Below are 23,343 nucleotides of genomic sequence, written 5' to 3' on the forward strand. Positions count from 1 at the left end.
TGTGAACAGATTTGCTGTTTCAAATTCATCTGAATATTATCTTTACAAATGTCAACTGTACCAGCTAAACTAAGACGCAGCTGATTCAAACAGCAGTCTAAAAATCTCGAGAATTTGAATTATAATTTTGTAAATAAATTTATATTTATAATTGAATATATATTTTCTCTATGGGATGAAATTTAAAAGGAGGCAATTTTTTTTCTAACCTGGGTAGCTCCCAAATAACTGAGACAGAGGCTTATATCAACAATTGTTAAGCAAAATAAGTGAGCAGCTACTCCTAATCCTCCATGGTACCCAGCTAATTCCAGCCACTTGCATTCAGTCTCTTCTGGGCTTGTTCTTCTGCAGCAGCCTCTCCTCATACAGAACTCCCTTGATGACTTTTCCTTATGACTGAACTCGTGGCAACTATCTTCTTCTTCCTCCACATCATGGCCCTTCTTCTCCTGCACCTTCACTTGCCAGGTGGTAAACTCTTTCTAGTTGGCTCTTTTCCCTGGGATTCATGGCTGGGGTTGGAAATTGAGACCTTCCCTCTTCTCTGGCCAGTGATTGGCTGTTGGGGGCCGACTTTTAGCAGAAAGCGGCTATCAGCTTTGCAGCCATCTTGAGCCATATACCCTGACATGAGACTTGAATTACAATATCCTACAACAGCTGAGCACACTCCAATAATCTTGGTTTAGATACCTTGAGATTAAAGGTGTGTGAGATAAAAGGTGTGTGACTTAGAAGTACAGAGATCAGACTTAGAGACAGGACCTAAGGGCATGATTAAAGGTGTAACTTAGAGGCGTGGCTTAGAAGTAAGACATATAAAATGCAGAGGCAGACAGTAGGATCCAGACATTAGGGAGACTATAGAAGACAGAACCAGACATCAGACTATAGAGAGAGATTCATACACATCAGACATTAGGTAGAATCTGCCCTCACCCTCGCTCTTGCTGAAACCCGACCTGCAGACAGGAGCAGCAGCTTGGGCAGAGATACAGTGGCCACCCAAACGTGGGTCTCAACATTTTGCCTGGGCTGCAACATTTATTTTGGCCGCCCCAACTTGGGGCTAGTGCGGTCCCCAACAATTGGCTGTTTAGTCTTTTATAATCAATCAGAGATAATTGAGGAGCAATCTTTACATCACATTGATTCAAGAGATTCTTCAATATTAATGACAATGCCCGTGTTCAAACTGTAACTAGATCTTGGGGCACAGAAAACAGCATCAGAATACATAGTACAGAAGACCAAAACCCAACATTTCACATAAGTATAACCATGCCCAAACTTTCTTCTGTCTCATACTTTTCTTCAGCCTGTCCCACTATCTACTCTGCACTGTTGGTCTAGGTCTTAGGCTCTCAATCCACACCCAGGTTCTTCTATTTGTTTTACACACACATACCCACACACCCACATTTTGCATCACACATGCTAGGTAAGGGTTATACCATCAAACTACATTCCAAGCCCCAGTGTTTTTAATAGCTACATCAAATCCAACCCCACATTCCAGAGCTGGACCAGATGCTTTCCAATAGTCCAAAACTATTTTCTACCATACCCACTACATTTGTCTTATACTATGTGAATTTAAGGCGCAATGAGGTACAATGATCTTAAGGTTCAAGTCATACAACCTGAGTTCAAAACCTGGCAACTATTGACTACATATCAGACAGTTCTTTAGCCTTTCTTGGCTCCAAGTTCATCATTTTCAATACCTAAGAGAATTGTTGTAACAATCTGAAGTTATTTTCTGATTTTGCTTTCTCTTGCTGTGATAGAAATACCATGACAGGTTGGGGGAGTAAAGGGTTATTTACCTTACAGGTTATAGCCCTCAGTAAAGGGGAATCAGGATAATAAGTCAAGAGAAGTAGAGAGGCAGGTACCAAAGCAGAAACAATAAATACTGATTACTAGATTGCTGTCTGAGGCTTGCTCAGCTTGCTTTAATATAGAACTCAGGACTAGTTGCCCAGGGACTGACTGACTGACTGACTATAGAGCCCCTAGTGGAGGGGACTTCCATCAATCAAGAAAATTCCCCAAAGACTTGCTGCTTACAGGCCAGTCTTATGCAATCATTTTCTCAATTGAAGTTTTCACTTTCCAGATGACCCTGGCTTATATTAAGTTTTCCAAAATTAACTAGAAGTTATGCTTTATATAATATATACACTGTACATATATATGCATGCATACACATATATATTTGGAAGCCTTGTTTTGTGTATTAACGTGACACAAACTGGAGTCATCAGAGAGGAAGGAGACTCATTTAAGGAAAATGCCTCTATGAGGTCAGACTGTAAGGCATTTTCTCAGTTAGTGGACCACAGGGGAGAAGGCCCAGCCCATGATAGGTGGTGCCATCCCTGAGCTGGCAGTCCTGGGTTTTACAGGAAAGCAGGCTCATCAGGCCATGTAGAGCAAGCTAGAAAGCAGCACTCCATAGACCTTGTATCAGATCCTGCTTCCAGCATCCTGACTATCTTCAGTGACTGAGTACAATATGAAAGTGTTAAGCCAAATAAACCCTTTCCTCCCCAACTTGCTTTTTGGTCATGGTGTTTCATCTTCACAGCAATAAAAACCCTAAGATACCTCTCAAGTCCTCAATAAGTATAAGTTAATGCCTATATGCAATTTTATTTATCATTATTATCTGTAGTAGAAAGAGCTTCTACTCAGCAAGGTGACTCAGGAAGTTAGTTGATCTGTCAAGTTACTGTCTTCTTATCAGAAGTAAATAGTATTTTCCTTGGTATTTATTGTTATGTAGAAAATAAACTCCAAACTTAGTGTCTTTGAAAATATATTTTATAACTCTTACAGGTCATCAATATGGGTACAGCACATGACACCCCATCTCTTGGGAGGCTGCATTCATTGTACACATGGCTAAGGGCCAGACAGTGCTCAAGTTGGGAAGAATCTGCTTCCAAACTCATGCTTTGCTGGCTTCTATATTTTACAGGCTGTTCAACTGGAGGCTTTTGTTTCCTCCTTGATGTTTGCCATGGATCATCTTCCATTTCTTGATATGCAAATCTCTTTACAGAACAATTTATCACATTTTATTTCTTTTGTCAAAGAAAACCAGAAAAGAATATGGAGCAGTCACAGCTGCTTGGTACCTAATCAGGGATGGTCACCTACCACTTTCCTTCTATTTAAGAAAAAGTCAAAGTCAAACTCACATTTAAAGGAAAGAGGTTGTTCAAGAGTGTAACTGCTGAGTTATCTTTGAATGCCTGAAAAACCTCATAAGCTCACTCTAGAAATTAAATAGGATTATTGCATCAAAAGTTTATTTAACATGACATGAGGAGATTCAACACAACTGTGGTGATCTGTATATACTTGGCTCAGGGAGTGGCACAATTTGAAAGTGTGGCCCTGTTGGAGTAGGTGTGGCCTTGTTGGAGTAGGGTTGTCACTGTGGGTTTTGGCTATAAGACCCTCATCCTAGCTGCCTGGAAGTCAGTATCTTCTGGCAACCTTCAGATGAAGATGTAGAACTCTCAGCTCCTCTTGCACCGTGCCTGCTAGATGCTGCCTTGATGATAATGGACTGAACCTCTGAACTGTAAGCCAGTCCCAATTAAATGATGTCCTTATGAGAGTTGCCCTGGTCATGGTGTCCACAGCAGTAAACCTTGACTAAGATAGAAGTTGGTACCAGGAGTGAGGTATCACTATAATAGGCCTGTCCATATTTTTGTTTGAAAAAAAAAAAAAAACGTGAATTTGGGGACTTTGAATTTGGAAAGCCATGGAATGTTTTCAGCGGGGCTTAAACAGCCATCCTAGTAAGGATCTGAAAGACTTTGTTGCTGTGAATGATTTGAACTGTGCAGACCTGGCCCAACAGGTTTTAGGGGAGAACTTCAGTATGTGGCCTAGAGAGAGTTTTGTATTGTTTTGGTGAAAAATGTGGCTACTTTTTGCCATTGTCTGAGGAGTCTTCCTGAGACTAAGGTAAAGAGACTCAGATTAATTGCATTGGCAAAGAAGTCTCAAAAAGGCCCAGCAGAGACTTTGTTCTTTGCTTAAGTCTGATGAAGAGCATTTTAAAGATGCTTAGCAACCTGAGAAAGGAAAAATATAAAATGTTTGGTTTAAGTATCAGTGGCATACAAGGAAGTGGAATGGAGCTAAATTCTATGATCAAGGAAATATCAATTTAAGGGAGTGGGACTTTGGGGCAAGATTCTACTCAGCTAAATTTAGATCCAGGCATGGTGGTGCACACCTTTAACCCCAGGAGACAAAGCCAAGCATATCTCTTGAGTTCAAGGCCAGCCTAAAACAGAGCAAGTTCTAGGTGAAGAAAAGCTATAATTCAGGGATGGTGGTACACAATGTTAATCACAAGAGATGGGGATGCAGATCTCTGAGTTTAAGGTTAATCTACAGAGATCCAGGACAAGCAAGCTTAGGTAGTGAAGGAGTTGAAAAAGAGGAAGCTAGTGATAATGCAATAGAACAAGGGGGCCATGTTCCAGGTCCTGCAAGCAGCAGAACTCAGCAGATTCGGCCGTGTCTCTGGCTTTATATTCAAGGGGAGGAGACTACTGGGGCAATTGATGCTGGTTAGCTGGAGCTTTGAAATTAGCAGTGATTAAGAAGAGACCAGCATCACTGAGATGAAATCTTCTGGGAAGTGTTTTCTGAGAGCACAAAGAAGCTGTGTTCCAGAGATAGCCAAGGTTGTACCTCGTGCTGCAGCTGCACTTGATAATGTGTTAGTGTCATCCAGGTTATACTGGTTTTGAAGGCATGAGGGGGTCACGAAATGCAGCTGAGGCTTGGCACTGTGAATGGAAGGCCACTAGTCAAGATGCAGTCTCAGTTTTAGTTGATGGGCCAGGACTGAAGGAGTCATGCTTCAAGGAGTTGAGGCTTGGCACCATGAAGAGAACCTATGAGAGGCTATTAGTGATGCCTAGTTGTAGTGAATGATCCCAGCAGACTAAAGATATTAGTACAATGGAATGATCACCAAAAACAGCAATAGCCATAAAGTGGCTCAATGCCTGAGCTTAGAGTACTTCAGAGGGCAGAGCTGGAGAAGTGAAACCAGCCCTTTTGAGAAGCCAGAACATCATGTGTGGATCCTAGACATTGAAACAAGAAGCTGTAACATTGAAGTTTCCTGGGAGAACCCAAGACTTTCAAGATTCCTGAGCCATCCAATATCTCCTGAGGAATGCTGCTAACAGGGAGTGGAACCAGCCCAGGAAAAGAAGTTTGTTGCAGTCAACAAAGATGAAAGAGGAGCTGGAGATCTGAAAACTGTCTTGACATCAGACATGGAGATGCAGTGTTTGTAGTTTGCCTAGCTGGTTTCCTGTCTTGATTCAGAGATTACAGTTAAGTGATTGGATAGATCTTAGAAGAGTCTTTGAACTTTGGACTTTCAATATTGTTGATACTGCTATAGACTATGGGGACTTTTGAAGTTGGACTAAATGTATTTTTCATTATCCTATGTTTAGGTGTGGCCCCCAAAGATTCATGTGTTTGAACAAGCCTATGGGTGCCCCTGAGTGGAATGTGATGAATTGGCTTGGCTCAGGGAGTGGAACAATTAGAAGGTATGAATAGGTATGGCCTTGTTATAGGAAATGTGTCACTGTGGGTGTGGGCTATAAGATCCTCGTCCTATCTGCCTGGAAGTCAGTATTCTGCTAGTAGCCTTCAGATGAAGATGTAGAACTCTCAGCTCATCCTGTACTTTACCTGTCTTAATGCTGCCATGCTCTTGCCTTGATGATAATGGACTGAACCTCTGAACCTGTAAGCAAGCTCCAATTAAATGTTGTTCTTTATAAGACTTGGTTGTGGTGTCTATTTACAGCAGTAAAACCCTAACTAAGACAACAATCAAATGAGATTTTGTAAAAACCAGTGATTAGGGAGAAGTAAGCATGGAATGGGGAAAGATGAGCTGAGGGTCTCACCCCTGTTGCTAACCATTAGATAGAGAAAGATGGCCCCCAAATAGAGACTGTAGGTGGTATACAGGCAATGTATAAGTTGTCTTCTAACAAAATTCAGGAGAAAGAAGAAAAGGAAAGGAAGAGGAGGGGAGGGGAGTGAAGGAAGGAAAAAGAAGTGATGGAACAAAAAGGAAAGAAAGAGAAAAAGAAAAAAAGAAAGAAACCTCAATCTGACAACAGCAAATAGATAAATTTGGCAAACTACTAAACCAGTGAGCAAAAGGCCCACACTCTTCCATTGAGCTTCAGAGGAAAAACATGGCCTGTAGACACCTTGATTTTATTGCACTGAGGCACATCTTGAGATATAAAAAAATAGATTGTTTTGAAGTGCTAACTTTGCAGTAATTCTTTACAGCAGCAACACTAAAATAAAAAGATTGTATGATCAAGTTTTTCTTAAAAGACCCAATTATATTGATTTAAGAATAATGTAATATGCTAATATAAATTTACCTTCTTAAAGTCAGCAATTTTAAAATATGTTAGAGGCATAAATCAATGTGTTCTTAACATTTTTATTGTTAAATTCTTTAGAGCCTAAAAGCCACTAAAAGGCAAAAGGAGGATATAAGATGCCGTTATAATATTTTTCTTTGTACTTAAAGGTAAAAGAATAATCAATTTTTCTTCTTTAAACTCTCATAGGAAATGAAATATATTAATTTTTTTTCAGTGTTTCTTAAAAGACCACAGTCAAGTCTTCATAAGATTCTTTCTTAGTACACCTGTACAAATAATTCCAGGCTTAAAATATTAATGTGCTGAATTTACAAATGCAAAACACACTATGCCTTGCTTATTATCTACACAGTCACCAACTTGATCTTATTAGCTCCTAGCAATAGGCCATGTCTGTCTTCCCTTTGGCATGTTTTCTTATTAACACTGTCTAGCATGATTTGTGGCTCAGTAATAAAACCCGGCCCAGGGTTTTGTTCAATAAATGAGTGGATATATTTTTAAGAAAAGTTTTAAAATAATAAAAACAAGTCTTCTGAAACTACTATCTTACTACAAAAATAAATAAAGAAGTATACCACATTAATATATCCAGAAATTATTTTAAATATTTTCAGCAGTAGTTTTAAATGCTGTGTTTTCTGGCATTCTTAAGAGTCATCTAGTATAATTCAAACTGCCTGTGAAGGTGGTATCTTTATTATTGAGATACTGTGAAGTTCATGAGACCTAGTAAAACTGTTTCAACTGTAGATGCTTTCTGAAAATGTCTTCTCTACCTATTATTGTGTGTGCACACGTGTGTGGTGTGTTTATATGTAACTGTTTATTTTATGTATGTGTGTATGTACTTATATGGGGCAGTCACAGCGAAGGACTCAAGAGAGCAAAGGGTCTAGGATCCAATTTGTCCCTCCTGCTCAGCAGAAAGTACCTTTCATTGCTGCGCGGTCGGTCCCATTTCTATTTTATTTTTTTAAATTTCACCTTTGTCCTCATAAAAATCAAGAAAATATAGAGTTGTCTTCCCAGCATGTAGCAGCTGGGACGGATGTGCTTTGAGGCCAGCCATAGTACACTGCAAACGCCAATCTCAAAGGCAAAGAAACAAAAGCAAAACAAAAAAACCCAAACAAACAAACAAACAAACAAACCAAAAAGTCAATCACACCCTAGCCTTGGGCTATCTAGGGAAGGCAATATGGGCACCTTCCTACACATCTAAGTCAAAGCCTTGCTCTTCAAAGAGAACAAGGGTCTTGAAAACAGCCCCCAACATAAACGGGAACGTTAATTTAAACTTTTTGGAACACGTTCAATATGATGGCCAATGCATCAAACTGATGAGTATTTTGTATCCTTTTATGCTGTCTTAGAATCGTGTCCATACCTTACAGTTAGAATAGGCTGTATTTCCAACCAGTCACAAGAAGATAGTGGCCACCACGGGGTGGGTATACAGGCTGCATTTCTAGACACCTCCCTCCAGTCCCTGTCTGAATTCCATACCCATCATAGCAACCTGGAGCTCCTCCTACTGTGTCTTCTACACCGTTGGGGTTACTTGATAGAGAAGGATTTGTTTGCCTCCTTTGTCCTCCACCCTACTTTGCTCCCATTTTCTCTTTTAATGTACAGAAGTTACTCTGGATGCTAAGTGATAGTACACTGTGTTTTTTAAAACACGAATCAGAACTGTACTGAGTGCATGGTTCTGAGGTTCTTATTACATTCTCCTTTATCTTGTCCATGCGTCATGCTTTGGGTAAGAACTCTGGTGCTCGGGGTAATTCCTGAAACAAAATACAAGGAAAGGGTTTGGGGTGTTGGCAACAATGGTATTCTTGTATCACTACTTCCACAAGCCTGGGTCCAGCTAGTGTAGGGTGGATGCAGGGCGGGGTTGCAAGCATTAAAAAGACCTTACAACTTCGGTGTAGGCTCTGCCTGATTTCCTAAGAGCCTTAGGACCAAATCCACCCAGCCTGGGTCATTCCTGCTCGTGGTCGACGGATTGCCTTCCACCAGGTGGCTTGCAGCCTCTGTTCCGAGTGGCTGCCCGATGGGGACCCAGGGCGCTGCCACCCATTTGGGGACAAGGTTAGTCCAACACTCCCGAGGACCCAAGGTCAGTTCCCAGCTCTCAGGTGCGCAGGCGCCCGGTCGGCAGCCCGCGGCGTTTGTCCAGCGGCCCGCAGCGGCGTCCGTAGGCCCAGGACCCGCCCTCAGAGCCCAGACGTCCCGCCGGGCCATGACTTGAAAGCCTCTTCACGCCTGGCCCTGACCCCGCGCTGACCGCTTGGTGACTCTTCTGCCAATCAGAGGCAGCTTCACCGACCAATCCCAGGGCGTGGAGTGTCTTCTTAGGCGTCCCGTCCCTTCGTCCCTTCGGCTCCTCGGCTCCTCGGCTCCTCGGCTCCTCGGCTCCTCGGCTCCTCGGCTCCTCGGCTCTTCGGCTCCTCGGCTCTTCGGCTCCTCGGCATTTTCCGTGGCTGGGCTTTATCCTGCTTTCCTCACACCGGTATTTCTGCTGGGTGTAATTTCCCAGGTTTCTCTTCAGCCACTTCCGGGTCTTCCGTCGTTCCGGAAGCCCACGAATTCCGGAAGCGAGGGCGACCCAGATTCGGCTAGGAAAAGCCCAGCTTTCCCGAGAATGTTTGAGAAAAGGTTGCGCGGCGCCCGGGCGTTCCGCAGACCCCACAGGTCAGTGTCCGCTCGGAGGTGCCCCGCCGTCCGGCGTGCGGGCCCCGCGCTCTCGGAGGATGGCCTCGCGACGCTCGCCTTGGCTGCAGGCCTCCGTGGCTTCCTGTCTTTTTGGAAGGAGCCAGTCTGTCTCTGGGTTTCCGGAAAGGCAGTAAAACAAATCCAAACTTCTAGTTGTCCCCTAGTCTAACGCTGTCAAACAAACAAACAAAGCGACTCTGCGGAGAACAAGCCTCTGCATTCCCAGGAGCGACTTTGCAGACAGCCCCGAAAGCGCCTTCTCGCCATTAACAGTACTAAACTGAATTCTTTAACTCTTAAATAAGAATCTCTCGGAGTTTATGAAAAACATTTTTTTTTTCCCCAGTGTTTTGGAGTTTCAGCCCTTTCGAGAGCCCATTCACTTAAACTCTCGGTCTTGGTCTCCATGGGAGGAGGTATTGAAGGTTTTCTTACAAGATAGTTTCTGACGTACATTGAAATTCATTGGTTGTTTCTAAGGAATGTGATAATCATTTCTGTTCTTTTGGGGGGTCCTTAAAAGTCTTTGTTGGTTCGCTAATTTATTCACGTGCCATTTTCCACACGGCAACACTTAGCAAAAGGAATTTTCACGGATTGAAACTTTCCTTTGCCAGATTTCATCTTGACTATTTTAGATAATTGATGTATGACTAAGAACCCCACCCCCGATTCCCTTACCAGTTTGTAGTCAAAACACCTTCCAGGAATGTGTAGCCTTTAGTTAAACCTGCAGAATGGATTTGGAGTGGCTGACTTTTCTTTCTTTTTACTGTCTTGATCCTTTCTGTACTACCAGTTACTTGTATCCAGAACTATTACAGTTGAAAGGCCATGAGCCAGGAGATTTGAAAGAGGATAGGAGGGGAAAGAGAGAGAGAGAGCGAGAGAGAGCCTTTCTTTTTTTTTTTTTCTTTAAAAAGTAAAGTAGGGTACTAGGCCACTAAAATGAAAAGAATTAAGTTCTAGTCTTGATTATAGTTTGACTCTGCCCAGCTTTACCTTTTGGTCTAATTCTCTTTTTTAGTAATTAGAGGTAGCACTCAATCTGTGGTTTGAAAATTGTTCCATAAAAGAACTTTTGTAGAAATTTCCTGGAGCCATGCAGAGGAGAGACAAAGCAAAGCGGCTGTCAGCTGTAGTTTAACAAGCACGGCTATTTATATGTTCTTTTATAACAGTGGTCCTGTTAGGATTTAATTCATATCTCGGACCAGATGATTTCTCTTCCTTTTTAGCATGACAATTCTCCTTAGGACAATTGTTCATTTGTTTTCAGTATGCATTCCTTTGGTTATTCTGGCATCCTAAAGTTATGTATTCATAATTTCTAAAAGGAACAAACATGGCAATGCCGTTTCATTTTATAAAATATTGTTTCAAGTTTAATTCTGTCTTTTTGACCCTTCCTCCAGAATATTCTTGTTTTTTTTTTTTAACTGTAATTAAAATTTTGCTTAAAAAGATGGGCATAAAAGTCCTTGCAGTAATTTTCTGTTTGACCAATTCAGTTTCTGAGCCTTAAAAAATATGTGAGGACTTTCTGGTCATCCCTTGTCTAATAAAATTAAAGATCTAGCACTATATGATCTTTAGGGCATTAAGTAATTTTCAGGTTCCTAGAGTACAAAGAAACTGTGAACGGCATCAATTTTTATGTCTGAACAACATTCACTTGAGATTGCTTGCACCTTTCACCCATTCTTGGTCATCTGGGTTGGACAACAGGAATGTAGGCTACATATTCCCTGTCTCTTTCCTGTGAAGTACAAGTAGCTTCTAAGTGTTCTGTAGCCATCCTTCATTCCTTCAGAATGTGAGAATAAGCCTCAGCTGTTCATCTCTCCTTGACTGTGAGCCTGGCACTCATTTAAGCTGAGTACTATGGGTTTTGTACATGGAAGTGGAGATAGGGAAAAGGATAATTCCTCCACTGGCCTTTCCAGTATGGGCTATGTGCCTTTCCAGCCCATTTCCTTCAGTACAGCCAAAAGTCCCTTTCTATATTTGTTTTCTGTATTTGATATGTATTCCTTTTTTATCAGACCTCAGATTTCTTTCCTGAGTGAGTAAAGTAAGACAAAATACCAGGCAGTTGTCTTTTCTTTCTTATTAAAACATATCAGCCAGGAACTTCAAAGAAATTCTGTCTCTATCTTGTACAACCCTTGTGTTTGGTAGATTTGTTGGCATAACATCTACCTTACATACAATTCTGTATTCATAATAAGTGATCATGCCACATGTTTCATCCGTATAAATCTCTTTGTTAGGACATTCAATCCCTTTGACTGATTTTCTTGACCACATGTAGAGGGGAGGGAATGTGGATGGGGCTTAGGTGATTTACCACATTCCTTTAATTTCTTTCTTCATCTGTAGTTGGGAGAGCTTGGTTATGAAATTGGTCTTTTGAATGATCTTGAGGAACAAAAGAAAAAAATGCTTTTTGTTGTGTTCTACAAATTTTGTAGTGATTACCAGCAATTTAATAATTTTTAATTTTAATAATTTTAATTAATATATTTTCTTTACAGTTTTTCAAAGTCAGTTTTTACTATTACCATGTCTCCAATTGAAAAGGGGTTTTTGTTTTCTAATTTCATCCTTCCAAGTGTTGTTAAAACACTTCTTGTAAATTACGATTTTTTGTTTACCATTGTTTTTTACCTCAGTTGATGAAGAATGTGTTGTAGTAAAATGACTGTCCACAGTCTCTTTGGCATGCCATTTCCTGTGCGCACTCAATCATCTCTTTAGTGTTGCAGTATACCCTCTGTATGATGTAGAAATAGCAACTTTCTTAAAGAAAGGAATATGTGAACTGCTGCTTTCTTTTAAATAAAATGGGCAAGGTTAAGTCAAGGTGTTGCAGATTCTAAGGTTTTAAGATAGTGTTTTAGGTAACGTTATATACTGAAACAAGTACACAGTAGCTAAAATGAGCAAGGCCTTTGGGGGAAGGTGCTGTGTGTAATATGAATTGTAGTCTTGAAAATTATCTTTTGGTTTTGGTTTGGTTTCTTAGGTCTTTCCAAAGAGAGGATGGAGATATATATATATATACACACACACACACACACACACACACACACACACACACACACTGTCCCCCCCCCTCCGGTAAGGAGCTTATTTCTACTCTGTTTTGTGAGAACTCTGTATCCCTTTTATTTTTTATACATTTTAGAAAAGTTAAGAAAATACTACAGCTTTGATTAAGAACTGTATTCAATTGAAAACGAATTTGAAGACCTAATGTCCACAGTTTGAAAGCTTCATGTGTCTTGAATGTATCCAAATGAGCATAATTGTGATTTATCCAACTGACTCTCTATAAAGTATTGAAAATAAATTTATTTGTGTTAGAGCGGGGAACAACAGAGTAGTTACAATTAATTTAGCAAGACTGACAAAAGTGAGCTTTGATGGGGTTTAGCGCTGTTCAGAGTACCAGAGGTCATGGTATCCTAATGGATCTCAGCTATAGCTTTACTCTTACGTATGTTTGAAGTGTACTCTGGGAATCCAGTTAAGTCCCTCTCTGATGCATGTACCGTTTGCTAGTATTGATTTCAGTACAATGGACAGTAAATCTATCTGACTACTCAAAGAATATCTTCTTAGATTCAAAACTTAGGGTCTGCACTTAGAGATTATTCACATAACCTCCAAGTATGAAGTTTTAGCCTAAAACATATAAAAACTTAGAGAGAACTAAAATGAAGTTATAGTTCTATCCACTTTGATTAATGGACTTTCTACGACAGTGTAGCTGTGATTTCTGTCCTACTAAGGATGCATTCCCAGCAGTAGATAGCCTAGAGATTCATCGGAATTTTGAGGTTTCTGCTGACAACATTTGCAGGACTATAAATTTAAATGTAGAATTTCTGTAGGCAGTATGCATTGACAAATATGTTTAATGATAATGCATCTAGTACTGAGAGTCCCAGAACAGGTCAATAATAATGTGTATATTGATAGCAGCAATGTAGGAGATGTTACTTGGTATTATAGCTAAAATCCATGCTCTCCTCTTAATCATAATTACATTAATATTGACAGGCCCTTGACAATACCCACATTATTATTGATAGATTTCTGTCAATAATGTGTTTTTAAATAAAATATATTCATTCATAATTTGTACCACATTCAATAAAAGCATTAAAGTACATACTGAAAATTTCCTTCTTCCTCAATGAGTTGAAATCATTTGCTATGGTTTTTCAATGTATGTAGAAAATAAAGGTTTTATTTTTGGACATGAAAATCAAAAAGAAAACAGGAGTTTTTTAAAGCATGTTGCTGTTCTTCACAAACCTGTTTTCAGTATTTTTAATTTTTTTTTAATCTGAAAGGAAAGCTTTGTGGCATCTGCCCTGATAAAATATCAGCAGGGGACCTATTTAACAGTTCTTAGTGCTAGGTCATTTGGTCTTAAACATATTTATGTGACAAGTTAGTTTAATTACTTTAAAACCCTGGGAGCTATTATATTTCTTATCTATCTTAACTTTGCCTTCAGCATCTTTCCCCTATATCTTTAAAGTATAAAATCTGTCTCTATTGCTAATATGTATATCACAAATTATAATTTAAATCAGTTTTATGTCTCTTGGCCCAAATAATAAATATTTCTTAAGATTAACATGGATTAAAAATTGAGGGGAAATGTATTAGAATGGGGCATTAAAAGGTGGAATAGGATGAAACTTCTCTTGGTATTTTGAAAACTAACATTAATCTTTTATGGTTTTAATTCAGAATAATTTCGGTCTACAAAAGCAGAAAGATTGAGGTTGACATTTTTTGGACTCTTCAATTTTTGGTCAACATGTTTGAAACTAAGTACCAGTCTAAAAGAACCAAAAATATGGAAATTGCTAAAGCTTAGTTAAATTCTTGAAAGTAAAGTACCTGTGGACTGACTGATGGTTGAGCATTGGTATTGGCAATCACTGAACAGGACCCAGGAAGTTATTGATTTACCAAAAGTAGTATGTTTGTCCAAAACTATGATAGCTAAAACAATCTTTTTATTTGCATTGTTCTTATTGAAAATAAATTACCTTCTCCAAAAATTTGCTACCATCTTGGGCAGCCCTTGGAATGTAGATGTCCTGTAACTCCTGTCTTGCACAGTTTTCCTCTCACTCAGTGAACTGTGGTGTCAGATGAAGCATCTGAAATGTTGCCATGTTAGGTCTTTTCTCTGTCATGATCAGTGCAGCATCCATGTCAGCCTAGGTGCTTTGTCCAGTGTGCCATAGCCCAGCAGCCCAGCTCTCTTGCAAGGCCTCTGCTTTTATTATAGCAGATGCCAGGAGACAAATGAAAACACACTGATTAGCTAACCAAGGATACATTCAGCAGCTCCTGCTAAAATCAGTCTCCAAGAGTCTCAGGGAGGCCTTAGCCAGGAGTTCACATCTCAGGCCTTTTGCACAGCTTATTCCTTTTTCCTAAGTAAGAAAGATGCATATCTTTTTTTTTTTTTTTTTTTTGAAGAGTTTTGTGGCCCTGTTTATTATTTTCACATTTTGACACTGATTCTCTGATTCAGAGATCTATGGCTAGTTCTGATTTTACTATGCTTAGTTGTGTTAAAGTATGGGAAAAAGGGAAGTTCAATGATGATAAATACTTAGATCAAAACTGCTACCTAGGAGACTGGCTGACATTTATATGCCCAATGAATATTAGTTAAGTTGAGTATTTGTCAGAGAATTAGAAGTCACTAAAACACAGACTACTTCCATTGTACTGAAATAATTTTATGGCTTGCTTTGTTGTTTTTTGTTGTTGTTTTGGTTTTTGGTTTTTTTTTTTTTTTTTTTTTTTTTTTTTTTTTTTTTTTTTTTTTTACTTCACGCTTTATTATGGGACAAATCTTATTATGCTGCAGTGGAAGGAAGAAGATTCTATAATCAGATTAATTGAACTTCCAATTATATTTATTTTATTGTTTCCTCTCCTGGGCACTGGCCTTCTCAAAAGCTACTATTCTAAAAGATCTGTGCCTGCCAGACCAGAGGAGGAAGAGGTGGAATGGCGTCAGGGGAGAAGAACTGAATATAGTATTTTGTTGATAAGCCCAGGGTTGAGTCTGTGCTCTGCCCAGCATCTCTGTCCTCCTGAGGTTTCTTTATATCCCAGTCACAGGTTTAACAATGTTGATGGGGTTAAATTGCCGAGTGCATTGGTAGTTATGGAACCCAACCTTATTCTCTACGAATCCCATTTTATCTTGTTCAAACAAAATAGAGACTATATGTGGGATAAGCCTCGTGTCAGGTCTTCCTGCCTGGCTCACATAAGCACATCTAATAGTGATATCATGTTTACAGTTTTCTGCCACGATTACATTTTAATGATATAGTCAATATTTCCTGGAAACAAGTTCTTTTGACACAGGTTAAGGCATTATATTGTAAGTAATAATAAAGATTGCAGTCTTTTCCAACGAGATTTGGCAAAATCAACCTGTAGTCATTTTCTTTTATGCCCATCCTTAGCCAGGGTAATAACAATGTGATAATAAGACTATTTGATAGTTTCCAAGCCACTTTTGTAACATTATATATAGCTTAATCTCAACAACCCATTGAAGTAGCTATTATCTACAGCTTTTAGAAGAAGAATCTGAGGCTAATGAATTTTTTGATCACATAGCAAGTAGGAGACAGATTTAGAACTTGAGCCAAGAAAAGTTTGATTTTAACTTTGCTTCTCTCAGTCTGTCACAGATGTGTAAAGATGGATGAAAAATATAATGTAGGTGAGGTAATCCATCGGACAAACTGTGGTGTGCAGTGGACAGTGTGTGTTCTAGGTTTAGGACTAAAACAAGTCACCCAAACTGTTAAAATTTTGGAAATAAACCCTAAAGCAAAACCCAGAGAAACAAATTATCCATCTGGGAAGCAAAGGCTGAAGAACAGTTTAATAATAAGTCTTTTGGTCTACTAAAGAGCCTTACGGAGGGGTTGGGTGAGGCCAGCTGTTCCTAATCTACACGGGCCAGGTTTAAGGGTGAAGAGGGGAAGAAAAAAAAAAAAGTTAAACTATAACAGAAGGAATAAGAATAAGACAGATTTTTTTATATAGTTAAAAATTGTTAAATATTGGATGTTAGACTGTTGAGTCCTTTTCTGGTCGTCATTAACAATTCCTCTTTACTACTTGATCTCAAATAAGATTTCTCGAGAAAGAAGCGTTTTGGAAAAGGTTGTGTGTCTGAGAAACTCTTCACTGACCTCTTACTAAATATCTGTTAAGAACTTGAAGCAGAGGTATTTTTCTAATTATTACTTTAGCTAGGTGTGTTAACATGCTGTTCACCTAGTGCATTGACTGGTTTCCAACCCCCTCAACCCCCAATCTCATATAAGTTCACAATTGATCATTCATGAACAGCTCCTAGAAGTAGCCAGTCTCTACTAGTCTGTTGAATTCTATATCTGTAAGATTAAGATATTTATGTACAGCTTTCTGGAACTTTCACAGTTCTAGTACTTAAGAGGTAACCCAATCACAATAGAACACACATGGTATGCACTCACTGGTAAGTGGATATTAGTCCAAAAACTCAGAATACCCAAGATACAACTCATAGACCACATGAAGCTCAAGAAATAGCAAGACCAAAGTGTGGGTGCTTCAGTCCTTCTTAGAAGGTAGATCAAAATACGGGAGGAAATACAGAGACAAAGTGTAGAGCAGAGACTGAAAGAAAGGTCATCCAGAGACTGCCCACATGCCGATCTATCCCATATACAGTTACTAAACCCAGACACTATTGCAGATTCCAAGAAGTGCATGCTAACAGGAGCCTGATATAGCTGTCTCCTGAGAGACTCTGCCAGAGCCTGACAAATGCAGAGGCGGATGCTCACAGCCAATCATTGGACTGAGCACGGGGCCTCCAATGGAAGAGTTGGAGAAAGGACTGAAGGTGTTTGCCACCCCATAGGAAGAACAACTATATCAACCAACCCCCCCCCCCCCCCCCCAGAGCTCCCAGGGACTGGACCACCAAACACAGAGTACACATGGAGGGACCCATGGCTCCAGCAGCATATGTAGCACAAGATGGCCTTGTTGGGCATCAATGGGAGGAGAGGCCCTTGGTCCTGTGAAGACTTCATGCCCCAGTGTAGGGGAATGCCAGGGTGGGGAGGTGGCAGTGGGTTGGTGAGTGGGGGAACATCATAGAAGCTGCAGGAGAGGGGATGTGACAGAGGGATTCGTGGGGTGGGAGTGGGTACCAGGAAAGGGAATAACATTTGAAATGTAAATAAAGAAAATATCTATTAAAAAAAAAAAGAAGAAGAAAGAAATGCAGTTGGAGGCATAGTGCCTTCAATTTCCCCTTGAAAAATCACATTCTCCAGCTCACTGTATTTGCCTGTTTATTTTATATAGCATACCCTCCCTGTGTCTCTCATGTAACCTAGGTAAATTGTAGGCTTCACCATGCTCACAACTGCCTTTCATTCTATTATTCCACTGCCTCCAACCAAGAGTTAAATAGCAGATATACCACAAACACTGTGAAGTATATAAGAACCAGTATTTTTTTAATGGTAATTGGAAATAATTTTGGAGGTTACTTTTTTACCCTAAACTTTCATTCTGCTCATTTGTCTGTTTATCAAATAATTATAAAATGCCTCTACATTCCAAGAATTATGATAGTTGCCCTGATTCAACTCTGATAATATCCAAATAGTCATAGCATCAGTGCTTATCATGTAGTGGAAGAAATGGACAATTAAAAAGTCTATTATATCCAACGTATAGAGGTCAAGAGAGGAAACTGGAATGCTAAGGGCACAGGCAGAGGGACACCCAATTTATATTTTAGATCAGGAGGAAGTGGTACTTGGTCCCCTACTTAGTCCCTCAGTTGAAGAAAGGGGACACATATTCCAAGCAGAAGAAGAAACACTGTATAAGGTGGTAATGGTACTTTAAGAAGGATCTGGAGTATTGGTTTGGAGAGGCCTGTGTTACAGGGTGGGCAGTGTCGAATGGGCCAGAAAGTAGATAAAGCAGTAGAAGGGAGCCTAGAGGGGGGAGGAGAACAGCCAAACTTTTTAGAAAAAAGGTCTTCAGCAGTTAGTGAGTGATGAATGCATGAGAAAAAAAAAATTGTACACAGAAGTGACAGTCACGGGCAGTGGACTAGATTAGAAGAGTGAAGAAAGGAGGCTCAGTTTCTCTCTTTTTAATCCCTTTCCTTTACTGTAGCTCTTGTCAGGTATGAGGCAAAGCCCTCCAGAAGCAGATGTGCAGCAGGACTCCACCACCTTTTGGTAGGCCACTGAGTGCTGAAGGGGCCACAGCATCGGAGGAAAGGTTAGTGCTTCCTCAGAAGGGGATTGGCGTTTGTATGGGGAAATCATCCTTCGTGTTTGGTTTAGTGGAAGATGTCACTAACCAACCTGCATTATTCATAGGTCATTTTGTGTCCTGGGTTTGACCCCCACTAATTCAGTCTAGGACACATGACAGCATTAACATTCACTTCTTGAAAATGTCTTGTGTTGTCAGATAGTCCTCATTTCAAAAAGTCCTAATTCATTTTAGGATGTTTTTGGGTTTTTACCATCTATAAATTACCATTTAATATATGCCTTTAAGTAAATTTCATAAAATAATTAAATTTGAAAGGAATTTAAGATGACTTTTTTTGTCTCTAGCCCTTTGTTTTATACTTGAGAAACCCCAGATGGGGAGGATCAGGTGAAAGCCCTGGTTTCAGATCACATGGCCCACTGGCAACAGCTGGTGACCACAGGATCCATGCCTCTAGTGTAAACCTTGGTTCTGTATGTTTTTGTCATGGGCTCTCAAAGGCTGGAGAATGTAAGCTTTGTGTGCTGAAAAATCCTTACACTGTGTTTTTGCCCAGTCTTAATAGTATGTAGTTGACAAGAGCTATATATATGAAATAAATAACATGATGATCTCATATATGTACACACAGTGAGATAAGTACTGCACTTAAACGTATCCATCACAGTTGATCATTAGTGGAAGTGCATGCGTGCACATGTGCGCGCGTGTTTGAAGACAGTCTTAGCCAGCTTCACAGGTGTGCTGACTCTAGTAGCCATGTAGTACAATAAGTCCCAGAATTTACTTATCTTCTAACTTAGAAACAGCATTTTTGGTCAGAGTCTCATCAATTTTGCAATTTTTTTTCAATCACAATTTTATCTTCATCTTCCTAGAGTTGCACATGTTTATATTCTACATGAAAATAGATCAAGCAAAAGACCCACTTAGAAACTACAGGTAATTTGGAACATAATTTGAGTTTCCTTATTCATTTATAAGTGTAGCAGATGTCAGCTGATCTTTATATTAACTCTTGCAGTGCGCAGATGCTTTCACTACTGTAGTTAGCAATTGTAAATGACTTGTGGGGCACTCATGCCTAGCCAATGTTAGTCAGGGTTGTAGATTTTCCTTACTGTCTTCCTCCTTTAGCATCCATTTCTTTTCTTGTGTATTTATGAAATTATTATAGTATGTGTCTTCAACCATGCCTTTTTTTTTGAGCACTTTAATAGTTGTGAGTCCAAAGTACACATTAGTTTTTCAGAAATGAAATATAAGGAAAGTACATTTGAGGAAGATTGGGGATGACTTTAAAAACACCCTCAAATCCCAGGGATGCTGGAACTCACAGTAAGGCTTGGATTGAACCATCTGGTGCCACGCTCTGCGTAGTTCAGCTTTCTGCATTTGTTGTGCTATTTGGCCTCATTGTTAGTTTTAGGATTTCAATCTTTCTGGAAGAATATCTAACCAAGGAATATTATGTAGAGGTATATTCTCGGAATAAGTAACCAGCTGTGTTCTCTCTCCCTCTCTTCCTCCCTCCCTCTTCCATCCTGCCTTTCTCCCTCTTTATCCCTCTCTCTCCATCCATCCCTCTTTCTTTACTTCTCTCTTTTCCACCATCTCTCCCTTCTCTTTATCCATTCCTGTCTCTCACCCTCCCTCCCAACTCATAGATTGGGGTAGGGTCAAGATATAAAGGATGGAAGAAAAAAAGAAAGATAGGTTCCAATTAAGAAGAAATTGTTTGCCGTTTTTACCATACTAATAATATAGGCCCATCTTCTGTGTTTACAAGCAGCTGAAGTGGTAATAGAAGATTGCCATTGCTTGATGTTTCCTAATTGTCTTTTTCCTAGACAGCATCAGAGAAGATATGGCTGCCAGAGAAGAGAATATGCAGAATGCAACCAGAGTGCTGAGGATAAGTCAGCTGGATGCACTTGAACTGAATAAGGCCCTGGAGCAGCTCGTGTGGTCCCAGTTTACTCAGTGCTTTCATGGATTTAAGCCAGGACTGCTAGCACGCTTTGAGCCAGAAGTAAAAGCATTTCTGTGGCTTTTCCTATGGAGGTTCACCATCTACTCCAAGAATGCCACTGTGGGGCAGTCAGTTTTAAATATTCAGTACAAAAATGATTCTTCTCCCAACCTAATATACCAACCACCAAGTACAAATCAGAAACTGTGGTATGCTGTGTGCACCATTGGGGGGAGGTGGTTAGAAGAACGATGCTACGATTTGTTTCGAAACCGTCATTTAGCGTCTTTCGGGAAAGCCAAACAGTGTGTGAATTTTGTGGTTGGACTTTTAAAATTAGGTGAGTTGATGAACTTCTTGATTTTCCTACAAAAAGGAAAGTTTGCAACTTTGACAGAACGACTCCTTGGCATTCATTCCGTATTTTGCAAGCCTCAGAACATGCGAGAAGTTGGCTTTGAGTACATGAATAGGGAACTTCTCTGGCATGGCTTTGCTGAGTTTCTGATTTTTCTCTTACCACTCATCAATATCCAGAAGTTGAAAGCCAAATTGTCTTCCTGGTGCATCCCCCTTACGGGCACTACTGGTAGTGACAGTACAGGAGGTAGCAGTGGAAAAGAGTGTGCTCTGTGTGCAGAGTGGCCCACCATGCCCCACACTATTGGATGTGAGCATGTATTTTGTTACTACTGTGTTAAGAGTAGCTTCCTATTTGACATATACTTTACGTGCCCTAAGTGTGGCACAGAAGTGCACAGTGTACAGCCACTGAAATCAGGAATTGAAATGTCAGAAGTGAATGCTCTTTAGAAACCAAGTTGTTTGCTCTGAAGAAAGTGTATTGTATCCAATTCCTTGGGATTAGTCATCTTCATTATCATCTGTAGGTGGCTTTTAACAGGAGTGAGCTGTGCAGCCACTCTCTGCCTTTCCAAGCACAACTCAGTTCTAATCACTGGAAACCACATGATACTAGAGAATCTTAGAAGTGATCATGTTATTTTTTAGATCACCTAATACAATTTTTAATGTCAAGAATACTGGAAATTTTTTGACAGTTGAATACTAAGAATGCTCCTTTATAGAAAAAGGTCAGACTCTAAAAATAAAAGATTTTTGAGACTCTGGGATGATTGTGCATTTATTCTCGGAGCTAAAGGAACATTATAAGCCAACATCAAAGACTCGTTTATGTGGAATTTCAGGTTCTATTGTCTTGCTGGTAACTAAGCTTTTCCCTGAAGCCAGCTTTCAGGATTCAGTCCATAGCTGTCAGACCCCGTCAGAGTTGAATTCTTACAGAGTTGAATTCTCAAAATGTAGCACGTGCTTAAGGCAGCCTAAAAGTGAGTTCTGTGGACTGTGGGACAGCTAGGATGAAGAACTCTATTTTCTAAGCCTCTGCCTGGGATCAACACTCATGTTCACACTAAGCATATTGGTAATCTTAGGAAGTAAGACTAGAGGAATTCATATCACATGGAAATACAAATGTAAAAGAACAAAATAAAAGTTTATAACAGGCTCACTCCCTGAGTTCTTTTTCTGATCAATAGTATATATTTCTGAGGGATACAGGTTATAAACTCAGCTTGAAACCCTGCCTGTGCCATTTCTGTGTATATGTCCAGAACAATAAATACATGTTTAGAACACAATTTAGCTTTTTGTTACTGTGAAAGAATGTCCTGAAAACAAAGGAGAAAAGACTTCTTTGGATGCACTGTTTCAGAGTTCTTAGCCCTAGGATCGATTGGATCTCGTTGCTCTAGGTGTGGTGGAAGCCTGTGGTGGAACAAAAATGTCTACTATGGCAGACAGGCAGATAAGATAAGCTGGGGCACACCTCCAAGGATCAGCTTCACATAACTAAGCCAAACCTAGTTTCTTCCGCATCCTAATAATGATGTCAAATTATCAATCTCTGATGACGTCAGAGCCCTCATAATTCAACTACTTTCTGTCAGCTAACAGCCATACTTTTAACACATGAGCCTTCAGCAAACAGTTTAAATTCAGACAACAGCAGATGGGATGGTAGTAATTCTTTACATTACTGGTGTCATTAAGGTCCAGAATTGGCTTCATTCTCAGGGACAATATTGACCACATTAGAAGTTTTCATTCTGCCAGATTTCTCATCCCACTGGACTGAGACCCTCTTGCTGAGTAGTACAGCAGAAACAATAGCTCCCCGTTACTGCTCTGACTTGGATTACATGCACATTCATAAACCAATCATGATGAATGGGGGGCACCCCAAGTCACTGTGGGTGACACTCGGGAAAGAACCTGTAATCTAACAGCATAGGAAGAGGCAGGCGCTGTGGTCTAACAGTGGAGACCAACTGTGGGTTAAAAATGGCCTTGGCTCATCAATAATGGCTACCTTCTGTTCTGTTCTGTGTAATTTGGTTAAGAAGACAGGGAAGTTAGTGTTGCTATATTTGAAGAAGCCTTTAAACTTGGCACTAAGAGGCAAAAACTTGATTTCTTTGAAACATTCTCTTTTTAACCAAAATGCTGCTTTTCCTAATAGTACTCAATAAGAGAAGTATGGCTGTTTTAAAACGATACTTTCAGCAACAATTCTAAATGTTCATTTTAGCCAAACAACTTGAGCAACTTCTCTGTAGACTGACAGTCTTAAGTCTCTGAAGCTAGACCTAGTATTTAGTGTGTGTGGTTATATAAACTAGAATCAACTGAAGATTTACCTTCATGAACACAAATAATTAAGGAAGTGTCTTGCGTGCGTGTGTCCTTCAAAGAGTATATAAAGAATGAAATGATAAAATT

The 23,343-nt window shown here is 39.8% G+C and overlaps 2 protein-coding genes across 5 annotated transcripts; one reads left to right on the forward strand and one right to left on the reverse strand.

Moving 5' to 3' along the window:
- Nucleotides 1-6,515: 6,515 nt before the first annotated feature.
- LOC143434043 (uncharacterized) lies at nucleotides 6,516-8,861 on the reverse strand. The gene is made up of 2 exons (XM_076911230.1): nucleotides 8,407-8,861; nucleotides 6,516-8,272 (listed from the first exon to the last, which is right to left on the reverse strand). Exons 1-2 carry the CDS (start codon nucleotides 8,730-8,732, stop codon nucleotides 8,218-8,220), a joined length of 381 nt encoding a protein of 126 aa, XP_076767345.1. The 5' UTR covers nucleotides 8,733-8,861; the 3' UTR covers nucleotides 6,516-8,217.
- A 154-nt stretch (nucleotides 8,862-9,015) lies between these two features.
- Pex2 (peroxisomal biogenesis factor 2) lies at nucleotides 9,016-22,072 on the forward strand. Of its 4 annotated transcripts, none has more exons than XM_034516887.2 (4): nucleotides 9,056-9,182; nucleotides 18,462-18,569; nucleotides 19,448-19,511; nucleotides 20,420-22,072. In XM_034516887.2, exon 4 carries the CDS (start codon nucleotides 20,437-20,439, stop codon nucleotides 21,352-21,354), a length of 918 nt encoding a protein of 305 aa, XP_034372778.1. In that variant the 5' UTR covers nucleotides 9,056-9,182; nucleotides 18,462-18,569; nucleotides 19,448-19,511; nucleotides 20,420-20,436; the 3' UTR covers nucleotides 21,355-22,072. The 4 variants fall into 4 exon arrangements, with proteins under 4 accessions (XP_034372779.1, XP_034372776.1, XP_034372778.1 ...); XM_034516886.2 differs by having other exon boundaries at nucleotides 20,424-22,072; XM_034516888.2 differs by lacking the exon at nucleotides 19,448-19,511 and having other exon boundaries at nucleotides 9,016-9,182.
- Nucleotides 22,073-23,343: the final 1,271 nt, after the last annotated feature.

This window comes from Arvicanthis niloticus, chromosome 13 (genome assembly GCF_011762505.2).
Source record: "Arvicanthis niloticus isolate mArvNil1 chromosome 13, mArvNil1.pat.X, whole genome shotgun sequence".
In the NCBI taxonomy this organism is placed as follows: domain Eukaryota; kingdom Metazoa; phylum Chordata; class Mammalia; order Rodentia; family Muridae; genus Arvicanthis; species Arvicanthis niloticus.

Coding starts and splice junctions, on each gene's coding strand:
- Pex2 (XM_034516885.2), top strand. CDS start 18,499: ATGTGCAGCAGGACTCCACCACCTTTTGGTAGGCCACTGAGTGCTGAA. Junction 18,570..20,423: donor GCCACAGCATCGGAGGAAAG/GTTAGTGCTTCC, acceptor TTTCCTAGACAG/CATCAGAGAAGATATGGCTG.
- LOC143434043 (XM_076911230.1), bottom strand. CDS start 8,732: ATGGCCCGGCGGGACGTCTGGGCTCTGAGGGCGGGTCCTGGGCCTACG. Junction 8,273..8,406: donor GCAGAGCCTACACCGAAGTT/GTAAGGTCTTTT, acceptor ATTTTGTTTCAG/GAATTACCCCGAGCACCAGA.